Source organism: Theropithecus gelada, chromosome 3 (assembly GCF_003255815.1).
Source record: "Theropithecus gelada isolate Dixy chromosome 3, Tgel_1.0, whole genome shotgun sequence".
In the NCBI taxonomy this organism is placed as follows: Eukaryota; Metazoa; Chordata; class Mammalia; order Primates; family Cercopithecidae; genus Theropithecus; species Theropithecus gelada.
The window spans coordinates 121940881-121965201 of NC_037670.1; the positions used below are offsets into that span (position 1 = coordinate 121940881).

At 34.0% G+C, this 24321-nt stretch overlaps 1 protein-coding gene across 5 annotated transcripts in view; it reads left to right on the top strand.

Moving 5' to 3' along the window:
- Nucleotides 1–24321, top strand: part of CACNA2D1 (calcium voltage-gated channel auxiliary subunit alpha2delta 1) — a 503324-nt gene that overhangs the window by 272878 nt on the left and 206125 nt on the right. For all 5 annotated transcript variants that reach the window (XM_025380146.1, XM_025380148.1, XM_025380147.1 and 2 more), the window contains exon 4: nt 2705–2764. In XM_025380146.1, the coding sequence (XP_025235931.1) occupies nt 2705–2764 (60 nt within the window). The remainder of the gene's footprint in view (nt 1–2704; nt 2765–24321) is intronic.

The following is a 24321-nucleotide window of genomic DNA, read 5'->3' on the forward strand; positions in this document are numbered from 1 at the left end:
ATAAAGCTGATTTGGACTCTCTTCCTCCTAAGGAATTGTGTTAGAGTGTATTGCCATTGTTATTCTGTTTCTCTGGAAATAGTTAACTGTGATGATTACTGTCACTATAACTTACTAAACATGGATTATGTTCAAGTCATAAGCCACGTGATTCTGGGTGAGATCAGTTAAATTGCACTTTCTCATGCACTCCCAAGGAGGAAAGATCTGGTAGAGTTACAGCTGGTGCCTTGGAAACTGCATAGCCCTGTGGGTGAATGCTCACTAGTGTGTTTTGTTTGCTGAAACGGCATCCTCCTGTGTATTCTGAAGAAAAATCTTAATATTCTTCTCTAAGACCCAAAGACATTTTAGAGTTGTAATATTTCTTAATCTAAAAGTTTAATATTTTATGCAGTATTTTGTTTAAGTTCTGGAAATCTTTTTTTTTTTTTTTTTGCCCATACATATAAAAGTTTAGTTATTATACTGCTTTTTAAAATGGGGAAGATTTATGTTGTGAATTTTGTCAAGAGCACGTCTTTGGCCGGGCAGGAGGGCTCATGCCTGCAATATCAGCACTTTGCGAGGCTGAGATAGGAGGATAATTTGAAGCCAGGCGTTTGAGACCCAACTTTACAAAAGAAAGAAAGAAAGAGAGAGAGAGAGGGAGAGAGGGAGGGAGGAAGGGAGGAAAGGAGGAAAGGAGGAAAGAAAGAAGCTGGACTTCTCGATGCACACCTGTAGTCCCAGCTACTTAGGAGGCTGAAGTGGGAAGATCACTTGAGCCCAGGAGGTCAAGGCTGCAGGCCTGCAGTGAGCTATGATCATACTACTGTATTCCAGGCTGGCAGACAGAGTAAGACCCTGTATCAAAACAAAGAAAAAAAGAAAAAGCCTTCCTGCTTATTTTCTCATTCTGTCTTCTCTTTATCTTCCCATACTGAAGTGTTTCTATAAAAGAGTTGCTTCCATTTCCATTCTGTTTGCTGTTTTATTCATTTTTTGCTTCATTTTTCATTTGAAGTTGAGTTTCCAAAAGTGTTATGATGCAGTGTTTCTGAAATGTATATGCTCATCTGTTGGCTTTGCAATTTAGTTTTTGTTTTTGTAGGGAGAGGGAGCCGCCTTTTGGTTACTCTACGTGGTACAGTTTCTAACACTTCCCAGTTCCTTATATATTCCATTTCTGCCTAGTAGTGAAAACCAAAACCATTGTCCTTTTAGCACGCTATGGTACATTTTCACTTAAATTTAGCTTTGGAACTCTTAAATTGAGATCTCCCGCTAGGCGATATTACAGAGTCACTGATAAAACCTATGTAACAGCTTAGAAAAATGAATAGATTATAACAAATCACAGGGATAGAAGCCAATACATTAACATAAAAACTGATCTAAAAGATGTTTATCCAGTGTAGACTGGACTTCCACAGGAAGAACTTATACTGAGGAATAGTTCGTAGATCACAAACAGCATGAATCAATAAATGACTCTGAGGTTTGTAATTTTTTAAACCTAACCTGATAATTTCTATACCTTAATAAGTAAGTTTAGTATATTTATTTTATTTACTTTTCTGTTTGCTCAGTTTTATCACTATCTCCTGGCTGCATAAGGCAAACCACAAATAAACTCAACACTGCACTATTGTTTTAAAGGGGATCCAGGGAGAAAATAGAACCATTACTCTTTGAAGTTGATAGCTGACATATATATATTGTTTACTGTGTGCCAAGCACTGTTCTAAACACTTTATAACTCATTTAGTCTTTCCAATAAGCCATGAGGCAGGCTTTTACGTTATTCACATGAGATAATGGGAGAAGAGTCTTAATTTTTCCCAAGGTTGCACAGCTAGTAGTTTGCAAGGGCTGGTATTCAAATCCAGACAGCCAGGTCCCCAACTCTGTGTTGCTAACCATTAAACAACACTGTCTTATGAAAGCCTATCACATGGAGAACATCATAGTGAAGTTGAAAAATACAAAGAGAAAAATCTAAAAGGTACTGGAGTAGGGGAAAAATGTTTATAAAAAGTAATTAGCAGGCTGACACTAGTACTGTCATCTCCCACTGAACTTAATGGAATAGCATTTCAAAAGTGCTACAGGAAAATAAATTGGCTTATAATTCTTAACTACCTTAGCATACACAATTGAAGGTGAAATAAAGCAATTTTCAGATGCACAAATCTTCTATCAAAGATTATCACTGAAAGAACTACTAAAGATGTGCCTCAGCAAAGGGGAAGTTATTTCAGCTTTTGTGGCTTTTGGCAAAAACGCAATATGCAATTAAGAAGGTGCCTAGTATATTAATGCATATTAATCTCTCAATGTCTTTTTTTTAGAGCAATATATGCTCTAAAGGCATTTACTAAAAATAAGATGAAAATTAATGTACTCAAGTTTTTTTCTAAAAACTGAAGTATTAGTCATTGAAAGAAAGCACTCATAGAGGACACTATAGCTGATGATGGCAGAGGTAACAAACTCAATGGTATTCAAGAATAGTTTATTATTTATATTGCTAAAGAGTAAATATACATACATCAACTTTAGTAGATTAGATTACTAAATGATTTAGAATTTATGAATCATAAATAATGATCATCTTCTGCTTTTTATGTCCTCATAATTGATTAGAAAGCCCAAGCATTTTATATAACAATTCCGTATTTTGTGGTCATTTGAATTCTAAGATTTATTGTTTGTTTTTCAGCGCCTGGCATTGGAAGCAGAGAAAGTTCAAGCAGCTCACCAGTGGAGGGAAGATTTTGCAGTAAGAACCCCTTTTAACTACTTGATTTAAGTAGCTTGACATATTGCGTATGGATAATTATGTTCATATTAAAATATATTTTAATGATGGAATCTTATGGGATTAAAAATAACCACACTTGTTGCTTTTTAAAGAAATTGCTTTTGGGTAATCAGGGCCAATTAAGTTAGCCAAAATGTACTTTCTTATGTTCCATATTACCAAAAAAACAAAACAAAACAAAAAAAACCCTTGAAATGTTCTTCCATAATTAAAGGTACATTATTTATAAAATACATTAAAAATAGCATTAAATTTTAATATCTGAATAATTTTTGTCGATATTATGAATATACAAGTTGAAACAAGTTGCCTTTAAGTACTTTGAGTTTTTAAGAAGCAGTATACATATTATAATCACCATGATGGTGGGCAATATAATGAAAGTGAGAATGAGTATATTCAGCTTCTTAAAATTTAATTTGTTTCACTTTTAAGTAATCTCTCTTCTACTCTGGCCTACTTTGAGAAATGCCAGCTGACATTAGCAGTTGCATGTTTTTTTAAATAAACTTGTTTTGTGAACTAAGAGTTACTAGTTTATAGAAATAGCAGAAATTCTCCTTGTGGTAAGGTCTGCATATCTATCATTTATCCTCTTATGGCCAAGGGGCATAGTAAAAAAGATATTTCCTTAATAATCAGAAATTACTTCTGTTACATATTTGAATGGTTACAGTTGTAATGAAAGAAAATTTTTATAATTTCTGATCACAGAAAACTTCTAGACAATTCATTTTGGAGATATAACCAATTCCCCTCTACCTTCCCACATTTAAAATAGGTTTAGAATGTGAGCGACAGCTTAATTGTACTCTTTGCAAAGCAAAAGTCTCAAATTTGAAGGTATGTAGTTGTGCTTCAATGGACACTAAACTGAGGTTTAGGAATTAGCACTTCTTTGTGTTGTATGATTATATTGAATATCAAAGGAAAATGCACTAAATGATATTTAATTCACTTATATAATACATAGTCTTTCATTCTTGATACTTGTGACATTATTTGTTTTTTACTGTTTGTCACTAATTTATGTATTTTAAACAGTCTACTAATGAGAGACTCTATTTGACAACTGCCAGTTTGATTCTCTACTAAACTGATCATATCACTTAACCTGATTGGTATTAATATTATGTAGGTATTGGCTTTGTCTACAACCTTTATCATATATAGGTTAATAAAGATCAATTTGCTATCTATGATATATTAAGGAAAAAAATCAATGATTAAGCTAAAAACATAAGCTCCTAGAGTATCGAGCAAACTGTAAGCTCATCTAGTGAATGAAGGGGCTTGCAATATACTTAGTTGCTTTTAAAGAGAAACAATTTTTTTTTCGCTTTTGCAAATAGGCAAAATGCAGCAAAACAAATCAGCTAAATATATGTTTGATTAATAACATTAAATATAAATTACTTTTCCCTTATCTCCCACAACATAAAGCATGCATGATAAAAGCCGTGTAAAGTCATAATAGATGTATGGCTAGCTCATGTATTCTGCCTAGCATGGATGTAATACCCTTGGTGCTGTTTTAGTTTGAATCTTCAGTAATTCGGAGAACTCAAAATGGACACACAAAATCAACCTCTGAAATATATAGATTATACATTCCCTGTTCAAAACACCCTTTTTTCTTTGCATTAAAGTCATTTTGTAGTATTTTAAGTAGTTATTGATTAGTTGTATGTCGTTTTCACTTTTTTAAGGAGCAATAATGTGGGAAAAAATTAACTTGGCAAGTAGGGTTGTAGTAATGCCTGTATCATTGGTGTTGTTTTATTTATTTATTAATTTCTAGACATTAGGTTTCATTTCCTAATTATATTGTGAACTCTTTAATATTGGTCTCATTAACACTAACATTTGGCAATGATTTTGTTTTCTATATTGAGGTAATGGGTGACCACAACACAAACACAACACAAAAACTCTCAGTTCAAGTTCACTATTACCATATTTTATTGAATGTAAATCATCAATTGTAAGGCACTTAGTCATTCTATTTATTTTACTTATTTCTAAGAAAAAGCCACTTGGCCGGGCACGGTGGCTCACAACTGTAATCCCAGCACTTTGGGAAGCCAAGACGGGTGGATCCCTTGAGGCCAGAAATTCGAAACCTGCCTTGTCAACATGGTGAAACCCTATCTCTACCAAAACTACAAAAATTAGCTGGGCTTGGTGGTACATGCTTGTAATCCCAGCTACTTGGCAGGCTGAGGCAGGAGAATCACTTGAACCTGGGAGGTGGAGGTTGCAGTGAGCTGAGATTGCGCCACTGTACCACTCCAGCCTGGACAACAGAGAGAGACCCCATCTCCCCCGAGCATCCCCCAAAAAAGACACTTAAATTATGATGCATCAGCAATTGTATCTTAGAGATGTCAAAATGTGAAAAAAATTACCTTGAAATGTAACTCCTATTATCCATTTTTTCAGTGCATATATTCAAGTAGCAGTACTGCTAAAGAACATTGTGCAAGAGGACAAGTCAGGCCCACAATAATACAAAAGCCATTACTAACTCTTGTATGGTGAAATAGAAACTGAATTGTTTGCCCAGTAAGTATTAGGAGTTCTTAGCAAATAGTGGTCACCATGTGGGAGAATTCTTGAACAAATTCTGTTCCTAATTTCCCCCTTGGTTACCTCACAGTTTATTTAGGGCCTATCAACACACTGATTGATATCAAAAGAGACTGTTAAAGGGAGAACAAGTTAGACCACTTAGAGTCCTGTCAACTCATTTCCTGAGCATCATTCCTGAAGGACCGTGAATGATGTTGACAGGACACATGTCTGTCACAGTTTGCACACTGAGAATTGCTATTTCCCATATCTTACCTTGGCAGCCATACATAGTCTTTATGATAGCCCTTCCCTTTGAAATGCCATAGAGTGATAGAAGGTTTAGATAGTGGTCGTTTTTGTGCTTGGAGAATAGAACCTCAGTGAAGACTATCTAATCTTAAGATTCAAATAAATAAAAAGTACAAAAATAATACACTCCTCTCAGCTTTTTTTTGTTGTTGTTGTTGTTTCTAGTAAACTGGATGGTGTTTTAATGCACAGATACAGGAAGGTTAAATAAATCTTTCAAGAACAGAACAGAATACAGTTCAAATTCATGTTTGGAAATTAGAAATCATTAACATTAAATCTCTTGTTTTGTGAAAGCACACAAAACAATTGTAAATTTTCTCAATACTTTAACCAAACATTTAAAAATGTTTAATTTGAAGATAAATCTACCATCTTTCAAAAGGTCCTTCTTTTAAACTTTATAATTCTTTTATCTTTTAAGGTATTTAACAATGTGCATCAGTGCAATATTTCTTTAATGCCATCCTTTAATAATTTAACACTAAGATGATTTAGAAGGCAGACATAATTTCCTAAAAGGTACATTAACATTTCAAAGAGCAATGTAATATTCTGATTCTTCCCTCAAGTGTAAGTAGGCAAGTTTCATTAATATTACTCAGGCAAAATGTTGATTAACATTCCCTACTGTGTAATGTAGAGAAATCTCATGAACAACAAGAATAAAAGGCAAAGCACTAATATGCTGGCAACAACAAAGGGTTCATGCAATTCACACTCTCTCTCAGCTCCATTCAATTCCCAACTGAATATACAATTGAGAGAACAAAGGGCATACACTCTAAATGGATTAAGATTTATGTGGTCATGCATTTACAAGTTCAAACTAATATTTGTAAATAAGCTATGTCTACCAGCTGCCTTCTAGGTCTCCATACAACTTACGGGTGTTAAAGGTGACATTTCATGTCACTTATGATGGACAAATTATTCTATTAAGGGCAGGTGGGAGAAGCAAAAAAGAGCTTGGAAAGCTAATTGTTCCGCATGAAATAATTGCTATTTCTACCAAACAGATCTTTTCCAATTGCATTTAAAATCTCATTTGATTGCATTGCAATGGTTGGTTAACTAAAGCAATTTTGTTTCCAACGAAGCTTGCAAAATTAATTGTACTTTCACATGTATAAACATAAGGGGTGTCTAATTTGTATTTTAATAAGTAGGATCTTTATGTATGGCTTATTAGCACCAGCTTGTTACTGTGCAGGCAGAGTACAGACGTCTAGAAATTGGCCAGTACATAAAATATTTGAAGAGTCCCTTTTAGCTTCAGCTTCACAGACAAAGTAAATTAGAAAGGGAAAATGTTTCTGGTGAAGTTGTATGTTATTGAGTGTCAGTCAGGCTAATTTAGTTCTCCAGTTATAGCTTTACTTTTGTAATATTAAAATTACTTTGCCAAATCATATTTTGAAATTTTGATATTTAAAATTTTGTGTTTATGTGAGTTAAACTAATAGTCACTGACATTATGTATTTAATCATTTCATCTATCCTTATTCATTTCATGAAATTGCATCATTTTTATTGCTTGTAGCAGAAACACTTTTGAATATGTGGGATGGGAAAACATACTGTATTTGTTTTACTTAGAATCGAAGACACACAGTCACTTGGTATGAGGTCTTGGATATGAGAGAACTGACTTAGGGTTAAAAAGTGAGGGCGTAGCTTGTGTTAATGAATAAATAAGTGAATTTTAATAGATCACCAAAATGATTTTAGGCTCTGGCTTTATTTAGTCCTTCTTAGTTTACACCTTTGGTTGAAACACTGTTGAAATCAAGAGCTTGCATATTTTAATGTTTTTGCAACATTTCTGCTATGTAGGGAAACAATTTTTTATTACGGCTTTTTTAAAAATTATACTTTAAGTTCTAGGGTACATATGCACAATGTGCAGGTTTGTTACATATGTATACATGTGCCATGTTGGTGTGCTGTACCCTAACTCGTCATTTACATTAGGTATATCTCCTAATGCTGTCCCTTCCCCCTCCCTTTATTACAGCTTTTTAAGAGTCTTGAGACTTTATCTTCATCATAAAGATAGATTAAAAGGAGCCATAATGCAAAACTCATTTACCCTCAAATTCTGGAAAACCAATATAATGTAAAGGAGTCAGGTGTATTTGTGTGCCTTACTGTTTTTGTTCATACATACATATAAATGCTGTGGTAAGAGTATTAAAACATTGGCATAAAAAGTATTAACCATGGGCTTAAAATTGTTATACTGGGTGATAACCTATCTCTTTTGTTTTTTATATTGAAAAGAAGCAAAATATTTAACCATTAATTACCTAGGCAAAAACACTAGTTTCACAGTTAACAATTTTTAATATTTTCTAATGATTTTGCTGACCTCAGTTTCCATTTCTATTAAAGCCAAAATGACAATAGTACGTGATAGTACAGTAGAAGCCCCTGCAGTCAGATATTCAAACATCATGATGATATGTCTTGTGATAATGCACACGTAGATATAAATGAAGCTGGTAAATTTCCTTCCTTCTCTTCCTTTCCTCTCCTCTCAGGAAAGGAGGGAAAAGTTAAAAGAGAACAAACATCCTTGGCTTAAGAAATGGGGAGGTAGAAGGTGGTTCTCTATATTTTCAGGACCGATCTGCTGCTTCAGTATCCTGGGATTCAGATGATGAAAATAGTGCTAAATTATTGGGAGATTCCTGGGATTGCTGCCAGTGTTCTAAAAATTTCAGCCATGCAGAGCACCCAGTATCATCCTCATTGATGTTTAGGCTGGAGTAGATTACTGCCACCAGCTGGTACCAAATTGCAACAGTCAAAAGAAGGTTTTTAAACTCTGATTTCATTAGCCTCTCTGTAACTTGAGCTGCATTTTATTAAAATTGTTGTATATTTCTTATTTGCATTAAATTGAGAGTATACTGTATTTTTAAACTTCAAAATAAAAAGATTAAGAAAAATACATAAGCATTACAAATTACTGCAATTTTCATTTAATGCATAATCTAAGAAGATTTATTCCATATACGTATTTCCATTCATTTCATATCCTTGTTCAAAAATCCTCAGTGACTCTCCATTTATTAATAGTGTATATTTAGGGTGTACTAAGCCCTTTATGACCTGGCCCCATCTAGCCTTTCCTAAATTTTATATTGCATAATCTCTCCAGCAGCTATTACTGCTGTCTTGAAAACTAAGCTCAAAGCAGAATAAATTACTGGACATTTCCCTAGAACAATATTCTTTTCTTCACTTTCAGATGTTTTGATAATCTCTGCCTAGAAATCTCTTCTGTTTTTCTCCAATTTATTCATATTTTTGATAACCAATGTTAGACTTCTTGTCTAACAATGCTCTTTCTGTTTTATATGCTCCCCAATGACCAATATATATTTAATTCAAGTATAGCTCACTGTATAGTTTTCCTTTCTTCACTTTTTTTAACTGCTAAAATATAAACTTCTTGGGGATAAAACTGCAGCTAATGCATTACCAAGAAAACCGTAGTCTAGTCCAGTATATGACAGCGTAGCCTATATACAATTTTTTAATTAAAAAATAATTACTTGTAGTATTAGGATATCTGTTTTTGCTTGTAAGCATTATTGTCAATATAACTGTGGAGAAAATGAAAATTTAAACTGCACTTCTACTTGTCTGAACATACTTGTACACAGCTTTGGTATAGTCATGGAGCCTCAGTCTTGGAGTTATGCAAATCTACTTCAGATTTTAGTTCTGCCAACAACTTGCTGTGCACTTTTAGCAAAATAATAGTCTATTTGAATATTAATTTTTTAATCTAAAAACTCTTGGCTCTGTGATCTCCAGCAGCATCATTATTACTGCAAGATGCTTGATAATTGTCTTTCTCTGCTTCTATGAGTACTATCGCTCTTCCAAGGAAGATATTTCTAGAAACCCCAGGGTTTGTCTCAGGTGTTCACAAGCAAGTTGGCACAGTCTCTTGATGGATATTTGCCTAGTCTAGTGAGCATCTGCCAGCTCCTAGTACTGTTGTGCTATGTTTGCCATTGCAGCATCCCAAACTGTGAAGTCTTTGAGCTGGATTCAATGTGCTCTATGCAAAAATGGGGTGAATGCCCCTATTTCCAACCCAAAAGGTTTTTAATAAGAGACCTGAAGCTCTTTCTCATACTACGTGTGTCACAGAGTTCTGAAGAAAACGGCTCATTCATCATTTAATTATTCTCTCTATAAAGGCAGAAACACCTTTCTTTGTATGTCTTTCTTTCTTTCTTTACCCTCATCTTCTCAATGTCCCTATGCATTCTTGTCTATATTTCTCCTTCTTAAGGAAACAATAATCAGTTGACCTCCAGGAACTCAATGCATGAAGAGAGATTCCTGATAATTTGCCAACTCCAAACATATATTGTCATCATTCAGGTTTAGCCTAGGGGGGGCCCTATTGCTATATACTTTCGTATCTCCAAAAAATTGTTTTTAAATTAAATGAGATAATTTATATAAATATGCCTAAAATTTTGGAAAGTCTTTAAAAATGATAATTTTAGTATAGAGGCACTATCTCCTTTCAGATGTATTTTTTCAAAGAAGTTGGGAAATGTAGAGACGAATATATATTTCCATTTATTGTCAATCCTTCAGAACAGAACCCTGGGGAAATCACTGTATTCCCAGGGATAATTTGTGTATGAAGAATAACATCAGATGCTGGAATAATTTCAATGTAGTGGAGTTATAGATATATTAATGGTTTTGCTAATATTACTGTGGGAAAGAGAAAATGTTCCAGGACTTGAAGATCTGGCCTGAGAGTTTTCTTCCTAAAGGGTTGACACTACAGTGAAAATTGAAGCTTTAAAATAAGGAAGCAAAGTTATGAGACACAGATGATTAATATAGGCATGGGGTACAGTCACTAGTGGAATACATTTTGACATTGGGAGCTACCCAGGAAAGCTGATGCCGGGGACTGAGGGCTTAGTAGACTGGTTTCAGTGGAGAGAGAATATTTGTCCAGAATACTGAAAAGGGTCTGGATTGGGGTTAAGAGAGTGGACATTGCAACCAGAAGCTTAGTCAGAAAAGATGTCTCTAAGTAGAAAGAAGATGCTTTTGAGAGGTTTCTCAAAGTCTTTTGAAAACAAATCCTAAAGAATATTCATCTACATTTTTCTTCAACAAGTTCTTAAGAAGTTTGTAGCTGGATATTAGTACTGGGTTTGTTTACATATTAAAGAAATGCTATAGAAATTGAAAGGAATGACCAGCTCTCCCCTGCTGTGCAAAATGACGTCCTCCTTTAAAGCTCATGCCTTCTGTTGATAGTCTTGTCATCTTCCAACCTTCCAAAGCAGCCTAGCCGTGGATTTCTTTCTCACGCTATCTTCTCTTTCATTAATCAAAAAGTTTTTTCACTTCATCTTTTCATTCACATACATACTAGCTCCAGTATCTTCCGACATTTAAAAAATCTATTACCCCTTGTAGCTCTGCCACATTTCTTTGCTGTTTTATACTGCAAACCTCCAAAAGTTATGTGGACCTCTGCAGTTTTCACATTTTCACCTTTACTCACTGGGCAGCCCACTCCAATATGACTTTAAATTTCATCTATAGTGAAGCTCTTCTTTGTAGTTAACAACTACCTCTATGTCATCAAATCAAATGAGCATGTTCTGTTTATCTTCACACTTTGTGTTTTTTCATCATTTTAGTGCACCACTCACTATATTTCCTTTCTTCAAATACTTCTCTATTAGAAAACTTCACTTTCCCTGATTTCCTACTTTTCACTACCCATTCCTTTTCAATATTTATTGGTACATTTTTCTTTTTCTTTTTTTTTTTTTTTTTGAGACGGAGTCTCGCTCTGTCGCCCAGGCTGGAGTGCAGTGGCCGGATCTCAGCTCACTGCAAGCTCTGCCTCCCGGGTTCACACCATTCTCCGGCCTCAGCCTCCCGAGTAGCTGGGACTACAGGCGCCCGCCACCTCGCCCGGCTAGTTTTTTGTATTTCTTAATAGAGACGGGGTTTCACCGTGTTAGCCAGGATGGTCTCGATCTCCTGACCTCGTGATCCGCCCGTCTCGGCCTCCCAAAGTGCTGGGATTACAGGCTTGAGCCACCGTGCCCGGCCCTGGTACATTTTTCTTTACAGTACCTCTGTGTCTTTAATGTCATCTAAATTTAGAGCACAGTCTTTGCCTTCTCATCTTTAATGCCCATATTCCTCCAAGGACACCTGATCCATATTGTTGGATTTACATATGATTTCACCCAAACCTCTTTTCTGAGCTCTAGGCTCATTCATCCAGTGACATGCTTGCTGTTTTCATTTGCCTGTCTCACTGGCGTGTAAAGACTAACATTCCCAGGTGAACTATTATTTCTTTTTTTTTTTTTTTATTTAAGTTCTAGGGTACATGTGTACAACGTGCAGGTTTGTTACATATGTATACATGTGCCATGTTGGTGTGCTGCACCGTTTAACTCGTCATTTACATTAGGTATATCTCCTAATGCTATCCCTCCCCCACTCCCCCCACCCCACGACAGGCCCAAGTGTGTGACGTTCCCCACCCTGTGTCCCAAGTGTTCTCATTGTGAACTATTATTTCTATTACTTTTTTCCATCAGTATCCTGATCTTCTGTTAAGTTTTGGATCTCAAAGGATATCACTTTCTCCTCCAGTTAATATAGCTCAAATTCAGGAGTAATCTTAATTCTTCTCTCTGCCATAACTCCATATGTAATTCATCTGCAAATTTTGTCAATTCCAACTCTAAAACTTATCAAGCAAGCATTCATTTCTCTTCATCTCCACTAACACCAATTTTCCTCCAAAACATTCATATTCTGCAGGCAGAATAATCTTGAGATTGTTAAATTATGAATCAGAATCCACTACACTATTCTTTGGTATCCACAAAATTGTTTTATAGAATTCTAGTAATGAGGTTCAGTACATGCTACCCCAAAATATTTTAAGCTGAAGGAATCAAAGAAAATCATGAGGGCATGAGCTCTCTTTGACCTTCCCTCACGTCTTTCTTTCCGGAAGCAGGTCATAAAACCCTCAGAGAAAGGAAGGAAAGGAACATCTTCATCTCTGAAGATACAGGGATACAGAGAAAAATCTCAACGAACAGATCTTGCTGAGTTTGCCCCAGCTTATCTCTATTACATCAAGCTTTTTTAATCCAATCAGACTTCTCCATAACTATCCACTTCCCCATCAAACCTAGCATAAAAAATACTCAAGATGCCCTGTTTCTTTGGGTCTTCATTTCCTTATGGAGGCTCTTGTGTCACATAAAACCTACATTAAGTAAGTGTATATGCTTTTCTATTGTTAAACTCTTATAGGAATCTCAGCTATGAACTTAAAATAGGATGAAAAGATATATTTTTCCCACAATAGTGACCCAACATATATATAGGCAAATAAGATTTTTAGTCAGTTAAATAGGAGAGAATGATGAGATTTTTTTCTTGGAATTAAGAAATAATTTTATAAAATAGTAGTAAAGGCCAGGTGTGGTGGCTCATGCCCATAATCCCAGCACTTGGGAGGCCAAGGCATGAGGATCGCTTGAGCCCAGGAATTCAAGATCAGCCTGGGCCACATAAGGAGACCTTGTCTCTACAAAAAATTAAAAAATTAGCTGGGCATGGTTGCACATACCTGTAGTCCCAGATACTTGGGTGAGAGGCCGAGGTGGGAGGATGGCTTCACCTCAGCAGGTCCAGGCTGCAGTGAGCAGTGATTGTGTTACTGCACTCCAGCCTGGGTAATGGAGCATTTCTTCACACCTTCCACATATCTCCCAAATCTTATTAAATTATTACTTTTACATTAAGGTTTGCCTTATGTTCCATAATAATAAAAATTCTGACAGTATTTGATACTGATTCTATATTTTGATGGATTAAATTTTATCAGCAATACTTTTATGATAGCTCCTCCATTACCTTATTTCTTTAATTTTTTCTTTTTAATTTCATAATTTGATTGGATTTTGTTAAGTATGTTGATCAAGGAGAGTGGTAGAATGCCCTAATCTGAGTTGTTGTATGATTGAGAATATCTGGTCTTTTCATTTTGGACTAGAAGGTTGCCTTGGCTAAGTATGTATTATTTTCCTCAAAATTTTGAGACATTTCTTCACTGTCTTTTGTCATACATAGTGGCTAGTAGGAAGTCGGAAATCAGTCTGTTTCCAGTTTGTAGACTCCTCCTAAATTGAACTGATTTTTTTCCCACTGGTTTCCGAATGATACGTTCTTCATTCTTGAGATTGAAGTAGGAATAATACATCTTATACATCTTATTTTTGATTGTTTGGTGTCTTTGTATTAAAGTTTTAATTTTATTTCAGAGATATAATCTTTCTGCATATTTTTGAGTGTGTGTGTGTGTGTGTGTGTGTGTGTGTGTGTGTCTTTGTGCTCTCTTCAGGAACGTCACATTATTTGAGCTACATTTTCTGTTTTCCATAACTGGTATTTTCTCTTTATTACAGTCTTTTTAAAATATCTTCATTTTTTAACATTACATTTTGCATGATTTCCTAAAGCCTGTCACTAATGATGTCCTTTTCATATGCATCTGTGCTTTGGCTGTGTTCATGTGTCTTTCTTCTCCATTATTGTTTTCATCTGATTTTTTTCTCAGTATTTTGGCAACTTCCTTGTCAACTTACATCGGTTTATAACATCAGATTCTGAACCCCTTCGTCTTTTCTTTCACTTCTTGGGGCCATCTCTCATCACCATTTTAAAGAACAGATCTGTAACTTATCTGAGACTGAAGAATAATGGGTATTATTCCTTTTATTTTAGGATCTCATGTGTTTGGTTAGTTTTTCTTTCTTCTTTCACCTTTTGAAACATATGGATATGGATGGATTCCTGAATCTCTGAATAAGCTAGTGATTTGATGGAATATTGGGAAGATTAAAAGGATAAGATGCTGAAGTAGCTTTGAAACTTGGTGAATAGTTTCAAATATCTTACAAAGCATGCTTCCTTTCAAACATTCCAGTCAGTGTTTTAGCATTCAAGCAGTCGATAAGACTTAGGGTAGAAAGGATTAAGTCATGGTTTTTCTTGCAATTTGATGATTACCACTTTTGCTTTCTTACTGGGATTTATTTTGTTCTACATTTTTCAGCTAGAATTTATTAGGAAAAAGTAGAAAACTGCAGGTAGTACAATTAGCTGCATTTTCAAAGCCAAAATAGGCAATGTCAACTTAAGTGTTCCTGAAAATATATGCAGTATCTAATTATACCCTAGATACCTGCTAGCTATTCTAAATTATGGTCTTAAATTATTCGAAAATATGAAGAAAAGAAAATATGATGTAAACCAGTACAGCAATACAGAGAGCAGAAAATACTCTGATATTTAAACAGATACCCTAAAGTTACCATTTGCAAATGAGATATATTGATTATACAACATAGAATTTACTGTGCATCTGCCTCTATTCAACAGGATATTTGCTGTTTAACATAAAGTCTGTCTTATTTTTTGAGCCATTGAGTATCAAAACTGTTATGTTTGGAAGTTACATATTCTAATAAGTAGGACCTCCAGCCAAGATAACAGAAATTTAGTCATTTTTCCATTGTGTAACTTTCAGCCAATTATTTAACCTCTAAGCCACAGTTTCCTCATCAATAAAATAAGACTAGTATTGTTACCAATAGGACAAGTTATTTTGATACTGAATTGAAATTATTCACCTAAGACTTCACAGAGGCTTTTGAGTAGACTCAAGCTTAAATAAAGGAAAATGAATAATGTCACATTGTTTATAAACCGATATTCCAATGTGGGTTAAGCAAACATAACTGAATTTTTATTGGCAATCAAATTTGCTTTTTTTCTTTTTTTGACTTGATTTCCATTTCTCCTGTTTGCTTTGTAATGGAATCTGAAAGGTATATAGCAACCTATCATTATCAAACACATTTCACATACACTTTACCAGTACATTTCACTGAGACTGATTATGTTAGCAAAAGTGCTAATTCCCTATTGGAACATATTTTTAAAGCTTTGCAAAGTGAATACATGAATTGTTAAGTAAGGAGGGCAGGGCAGTACAGAATAAAAGTATCCATTTTGGTAAATTATATTCTTGCTTTATACAAATATGTGGAAACATATTACATATATTATAAACAAATTATATATATAGTTTATATATGTTTGTACAAAGCAAGAATATAATTTCTCAGATGAATATCCAATTTATCCATTTTGATAAATATCAAGCTTATCAAAATGGATATGTTTACATATATTCAGCATGCTGAAAACATGTTTTCATATGTTTATTCAGCATGACTTTTAAGCTCTAGAAATGTCCCAAAATCATTTCTCCAATCTTAGTGTTTCTATAAATGTCAGAGTTTATTACCTTAGAACTCAACAATTGGTGAAATCTAATAAATTTTATATTTTCACACTTTTATTTGAAAATCTGAGGTATTTATGTTTTGAACATTTTGGGTTTTGAAACAAAGAACATTAGTTAGACTCAGGAGAGGATAGATTACAGAATGAAAGCTGTAATAAATTTAAAGTGTATGTTTGGCCCTATTGCTAAACTCTTTTTTCAAAATCCTGTGCTGAAAATGACTAGATCATATATTCAAGATGACTTAAACCTACTTCTTTGGCTAGGAGGGAAATGAAATGACCTGACAAAGAGTATCGGTGTTTCTGTTATTTTAATATCATAGATGTTGATCCTGAGGCTTCCCAGAATTGTCTCTATTTTTACCAGATTTTCTCTGAAGTTCCGATTCATAAATTTAATAACCTGGAATTTAATCCCCCAAATTTCTTCTGTCTCACAAGTCTTTGTTTGTGGTGGCAATGGGAAATGGTGGAATACATGGATATGGTGGAAGAAGACATGAATAATTTTGATCCACAAATCAATAAAATCACATTATAAACCATTTTCATCAAACTGCCCACAGATAAGCATGAAGAGAATGTTGTAGAAATTTAGATCATGGGATTTCTCTGGTGTGGGGGCTTTATATGGCCTACTTCATTTTGTTTCTTTTTACAGTACTCTGAAAATGTCAAGGATATTTCATTGATGATTGTAAATTGTCTTGAGCCGTGCTCTGTGACTCACAGTAAAAACAGCAATGACAAGAAAAGCCAAGGTCTGGCTACAAAAGCATTGCTTGGCCGTGTTGCAAGCTTTGTGAATTTAGAAAGGTCGGCAATTGTACCATAATTCCTAACTGTGGCTCGGAGAGCCATGGAGCCGCATCCTCCAACGGCTTTACATTCCTTTAGAAGATGTACGATTCAAGGCTACTTGTTGAGCAAATTAAATTCATCAAAATATTTTTATTTCAAAGAATATAAAACATCTATTGTGTGGTTTGATAGGAAATTTACTTAATTATGTTGATGCTAGTCAGTTTGGTAATGTGGAAACTATAACATTTAAGCAACTTTCATGACGGATTAATAATGCATTTATAAACAGGGGCCTTTGAGAAAAAGTTCAACCATATTTAACTCAAGAAAAAGATAAATCTACTCAGCTTTTCATTTCAATTTACCTGTTCATCTCACTTCACAAAGAAAAAGATTTTAAAAAAGTGTTTAACAGCTTGATTATACTTGATATTATGCACATTGATCTCTCCTTTTTTAAAAGAAAATAAGTTTATTTACTATTATACTAAAATTATAGTTCTTATATACTTTTAAAGATATACAGGCAAATAAAAAGGGGGAAGATATATAATTTCCTTTTTTAAAAATAAGTAGACTTACAATATATTATTTGCAAATGTAGGGCAAAAGTTGATAATACAGAGAACCATTTGAGTTGCTTCAAGATTGATTTACCATGTTCTCCCTTGGAAAAGACTGATCTATAGCAGTAGTTTAACTTTAACTGCTTTCAGGCTCCCTTGGAGCTGTATTTGTGGCCCACAGTTGGGTTATAAAGGGCTTCCTCCTGGGATAACTGATACCATAAGTCAATAGAAACCTAGAGTAAAGAGAAGTCAACAAAACAAGTAACTAAATAGCCATGATGACACTGATTGTAACTAAATTTAAAAGCAAGATTTTCTGAATTAAAGTAAAAGCATGGAAAATTAAGTTAATCACATGGTATACCAACATACTTCATTTAAAATTATTTTTTAAAAGCATGCCATTAAGTATTATGTAATTACATTTCATGTACAAATATTTTAGATCTTATACATTAACACCAGATCTTACAATGATATAAAAATTCATATGTAATTCTAAATCCACTTTTTAATTTTTAGTAAATTGAGTGTTACAAGAATTAGATGAGAAGGTAAGTAAAATACTTAATATTATCAATGTACAACTATTAACAGTATCAAAGTGAATACGTTGACTAGCATGCTGAATATATTTCTTAGTATTATTTTACTGATTACTTGACTGTGTTTTTCCTCAACTTGTAGTTGTCTGTTTCAGCTGCTCTTTGCGAAATAGTAATTAAGACAGTAATTTTTATACTCTTTCTTCATGCTGATGACATCTTATATTCTGTACCTTTTCACTCTTCGATTGTCATTTTTTTTAAATGTCATCAGCATTATGTTTTGGCTGGCTAGTAGCAGGGAGACTTGCGGAAGCAGAGACCACTTTAGAGTCAAATCTAGCTTTGATGAACCAATTTTCTGTTTGCTAATAGCAAAAAATAACACATGGGAAGCTCCAGGAGAGAACCTTTTTATACAGAAGTTGAGAGACTTAGGATTTATTATTCTCCTAGTTAAATATGCTTGTTTATAAATATATTTATTTACACAAAAAATGTATGATATGTTTGTAGTGTTACATTAGTAAATGAAAATATAAATTTGCTCTAGAGGAAGTAACTTGAGCATTTGTGGTTGATAGACCTGGATTCAGATTTCTTGTTTGGTACGTACTTAATTTGAGACATTGGCTTACCTCCCTGAACATCAGTTTTCTCATCTGCAAATTGTAATAATGTATATCTTTTTAATATTTGTGGTGAGTACTGTATGAAATGGTGTATTAGTTGGTTCTTGCATTGCTATAAAGAAATACCTGATACTGGATAATTTAAAAAGAAAATAGGTTTAACTGGCTAATCGTTCCATAGGCTGTACAGGAAGCATAATGCTGACATCTGCTTGGTTTCTGTTTTCTAGGGAGGTCTCAGGAAACTTACTATCATGACAGAAAGCAAGGGGGAGCAAGGCATCTCCTGTGGTGGGAGCAGGAGCAAGACAGAAAGGGGAGGAGGGAGGTGCCACACACTTTACACACCAGTTCTACTGAGAACTCACTGTCATGAATACAGCACCAAGGAAGTGGTGCTGAACCATTCATAAGAAACTCCCCCATGATCCAGTCAGCTCTCACCAGGTCCCACCTGCAACACCGGTGATTACAATTTGACATGAGACTTGGGTGGGGACATAGATCCAAACCATATCAGATAGTTTTCATACTAAATCAATAAATGGATAGATACCCCATTATCATTATTGTTTATACCTTGTTTTACTAGAAATGATTTTACAAAGACCAACTAGTATTCATTTTTTGTAAAAGGCAAAGATTTATACAATCTGAAGAGAAAACGGAATATGGCATTCAGTTTCTGAATCAAATTTTATGCCTCTACCTCTTTAATTTCAGCACAATACTCTTTTTCAGAATTTATGTGAGCATGTATTTTTTATGTGCATACCATATCTTTTTTTAAAATTTAAGCTCAGGGATATATGTATAGAACGTGTAGGTATTTTTACATAGGTATACATGTGTCATAGTGGTTTGCTGCACCTATTGACTAGTCCTCTAAGTTCCTTCCCCTTGTCCCCCACCACACAATAGGCCCTGGTGTGTGTTGTTCCCCTCCCTGTGTCCATGTGTTCAACTCCCACTTAGGAGTGAGAACAGTGCATACCATACCTTTCTACTAATGGAAGGAAAATGGAGTACCAGTTATCTCAGGTTCTTTGTTCTCTGTACATGTACAAAACTTACATGCTTCTTGAAGCATTTGAGTGTTCTGCTGACAAATATTTTAAAAATTAAAAGTGATATTAGACTATTGTCTGCTTTTTATACAAATAGATATAATCATTACATATGCAGATATACGGGGCAGGGTGAGACACACAGACATCATGTGAAGAATCTTTTTCTGTTTGTTGAGAACTACATCCATTATGTTTTTCATGGTTCTACAGGCTTTGGTTATAAGAAGAAGCTTATTGCTCATGGCAAAATCCCATTTATCCTTTTCATCAGATACAGAGAATCATGCTAGCGATCATGATTTCCTTTTCTCCCAGTCTGTCAAGAAGCTTAACACAAGATTTAATGCTTAATTACAGGATTACAAGCTCTGCAACATTATCTTTTTTCTTCCTGCTAAGTGTTTCTCTTTAAAACTATTATCATTGAAATATTTATTTTTAACTGTGCCGTTCAATGGGTGTTTTTTTAATCGTTTGCTCTAAGAGTAGATTTGTATATCTTAGAACAATGATGCTTGGTAAGGTTTGGTTGAGGGAGGGAGGAATTTGACAACTTTTCATCAGAGCTGTTCAAAACAATTTTCTTGATATCCCTATACATAATCCAGTTATAAATCAATGACAAGTCAATTAAGCATCAAGAAGTGGTCATACAAAGCTATAGTTAAAAGCTTTAAGGCATTGGAATTTGTAGTCATGATGATTGTCACAAATAAGTTTATATTATATAGTTAGAGATTCTATTACATAATTCATCAATTTTAGATACCACTTTAGATCCAAGAGTCTTTTCAATGAAGACTGGAGAAAAATGGTTCCATGCGCAACTTTAGATTATGCAATTGAGCATTTGCCTTCTACTTATGGAAATTTGAACTTGAGTTTGTAATGATTAAACTTATTAGAAATAAGATCTAAAAATATTTTATTAATCATATATAATCTCTCACCTAACTCTTTCAAGTTTCCTGTTTTGTTTATATATGACTAGCTTGCCTTTAGTGTCCAGATTTTTTTTCTCAGTTTTAATTCTTCATTAATTTTTGAGAGAGCTAGGCTCCTGGTCATCTCAACAGAATAACTGGTGGCAAGAAAACTTCAGAAAGGAAAACAGTTATTTAAGGGTCACTTAAAATGCTGAGTTTGCAGGTTTTGCCAAGGTCTCAGCCTTTCATATACCTTTGACGTTAAAAATAGTGCCTGTCTGAAAGTAATTTCATTTGATCTAGTGTGCAAGTTTAGAAGGATTGCATAGTCTACTTTGAGTATAACTGCCTGGCTGATCAGGTCACAGAAATCAGCCTAGGTGATCAGTGGGATGGCAGATATAGCCATGTTTCTCTCTTATGAATGTTCTCAAAAGTTAATAAATTACTAAATTACCATTGCAACCATTTTATTGCCTTAGTATGTTTCAAAATGAGAAATTAAATGAACAATGCCCAATAATTCTTCTATATGTAAAATTGGAAGTACCATTGAAGCATGTAATGCATTTAACTAAAGAGTTACTCCAGTTTTCAAAAACAGAAATATACCTTGGCCTTTCTGGGTAATTATGTTTTCTAAGGGCTGGGGCTGTTTGCAATTTTGATGTTACTCCTTTGAGATCATGTTCCTGACTTAATTTCAAAGCTAGTATTTAGTGATGTAGCATTCTCCGCTTCCCAATTTCTGCAATAATATTGAATTTTAAAATTTATCAGAAATAATGTAAAATTTGTATAAATGATATAATACTATCTCATAAATGAAAGTTGCCAGATTTAGTACAGAAAAACACAGGGTTCCCAGTTACATTTGAATTTCAAGTAACTATACCTTTTGTAGAAGTTTGGAATATACTTTTACTAGAAAGAATTTATCATCCAATTTAATTGGATGTCCTGTATTTTTCCCGATAAACCTATTACTGTTAATATTTTCTCAAAGTTTTACGTTTTCTCAAGTATTAACCTTTTCTCAAGGTTTTAAGAAAATTCTTAGCCTGAGCTCAACTTCGTATATTCAGATCTAATTTTTTTTGGTGGGGGGAGAAATCTCTAAACAATTTCTAGATAATAATAGACCAATTATATTAATATAACTGTGGTTTTCGTATCATTTACATTATGATAAATGAAAAGCATATTATTATATTAACACTTATAAGCTTTGGTTAGTCATTTTTAGGTTTTGCTTGTCCTCTATAAATATATAGCATGATACATTTAACTTTGGAATATAAAGCTTAGATGTAATCTCACTTGATCTGCTTTCAGTTCACTTGTTCTTCTTATGTGTTTCTAGATCTGCTATGTTTTTACTAAACAGTCCATGAAAGTGGACAAAAATATGCAACACGTTGGAGGAAAAAAACATCTCCTTCTAGTTTTGTAGAGAGGGAATTGTGTCTATAAAGGTTAATTAGGTGCTAATACATTTTCTTCGTTCTTCTCACCTGAATATTAACTTTGAAATTGCTTGATTCTTTAAATGTAAAATATTTTTCATACTGAGTTTCTTATGTGCTAGAAAGAAGTTAATATGATCAAAAGATGAGTATGTTGATGTGTTCCTTTGTTCAATAACACATCTGGAATCACAGTTTAAAATGTAGGCAACTCTATAATTGACTCAGCTTCTCTGCAGTATTTTTGCTCTCCACCGAAGTGACACCAGCCTCTTATGATTGAAGTAGTTTTATTTAGTTCTTTAGCTATTCAGTTTATCTTCTTTTTACCTCAATTTCTTATTTAAAAACCATCCAAATTTCTTCATTTATACTGCTCTGAATTTGGAATTCTTTGCCTAATTGATAAATGAGAAGCCAAAACAACTTAGGATAGATTGATTTGTTTGCAACCACGGTCTAAGAATTGCACCAAGAAAAAGAATGTAGATTTTTAAATTTGTCATTCAGTGTATCTGTATTGCCATGATTCAGCCTTTCCTTGGTACAACTTTGTCTGTAATTTTTTTGGAAATGTATATAGACCTTCATTTACTACTCTAAAGAAAAGAAAATGTTGCATTTGTTAAACAATTATGCATTTTGAAATTAAAATAACTACTATGAAAATATGCCTGAGGAATGAAGCATGATCCACAGAATTCCCTTTCCTTGCCTCTCTTTTACTTTTTTCTTTTAAATTTGGACAAGAGATGAAATAAAGTATACAATTTAGGACTATGTTGAGAGACTTTTGAATTTGTTGAGAATCTTTTGGATTGTTGCTTTTGGAAATTAACATTTTAACAATTATGCATGTTTTAATTTAAAAAAAGACAGATTATCTCTGAATCACTGAACAGTTTGAATTTAAAAAGCTATTTGAAATATAACTTAAATACAGTTACTAAAACTAGGCTAAAGAAACCTAAGCTATTAGAAATTTTTGTTTCTAAGCAATTATAAAGTGCTTCTACAATGTCTGAAGCTATTTCATTTTTTTTTTCTTCTGTAACAGCCTTCCTCTCTTTGTACTGTTAACAATTTTTTTTTTTTTTACAAAGAAACAGTACAGATTTAAACTGTAATCTATGCTCTATAAAAAACATTGATTTCTACTTTAGTTAAATACAAATGAATGTCATTTAATTATATTAATGAAAGAGAGCAGCAATTGATCTATAGCAGGTAATTTATGTCATAATGGGGAAATTGCCAGCTTGTATTTGGTAGGTGTAAAGGGGTTGATTTAGATTAGTTTGCGGATGTTTCTATTGCAAACATCTATCCTTGGAACATAGTCATTACTTTTCAAGAATAAATGAATATACCTTAACTTGACCTTTCAAGATAGAAAAAATAAATGATGCAGAGGTTTTTCCTTTTACAGTTTTACATGCTTCTACAAAACTATGTACTGGAGGTTTCAAAATTTTTTTTTTTTTTTCTTAAGGGAAAGCTTTGCTTTGTTTTCGGAATAAGAGAGATGCCTCTTTAAGTTCTGTTGGGTGCTCACATGAGAAGCAAACTAATCAATGGCCTACTGGGGGAAAAAAAGTAGATGAACCCAGCTACCAGTTTGTGTTTTTGTTTGTTTGTTTTTTGTTGTTTTGTTTTGTTTTGTTTTGTTTTGTTTTGTTTTGATGTGATCTAAAGCAAAGCAGTTAGTGGAAACACCAAACCTTAAAGATGGAAGGATTCTAGAGACCGTATTTGTCAACTGAATCTTCATGTCACAGGGGAGGAACCAAAGCCTCGGGAAGCCACATTGCTAAACTAGTCAATGCTTAAAGTCCTTTAAGCATTTAACCATGTGCTCAGTAAGCATTTTAAAACACTCGCTGTGTGCCTATAGTAGATGCTGTGTTGGTTCCCCGCCCACATCTCCGCAGCGCATGCACACACACACGTACATGTAGACGCGCAGACAGACGCACATTTTTTTTTTTTTTTTTTTTTTTTTTTTTTTTTTGAGGCGGAGTCTTGCTGTGGAGTCCAGGCTGGAGCGCGGTGGCGCAATCTCGGCTCGGCTCACTGCAAGCTCCGCCTCCCGGGCTCACGCTATTTTCCTGCCTCAGCCTTCCCAGTAGCTGGGACTACAGGCGCCCGCCACCACACCTGGCTAGTTTTTTTTTTTTTTTTTTTTTTTTTTTTTTTTTTTT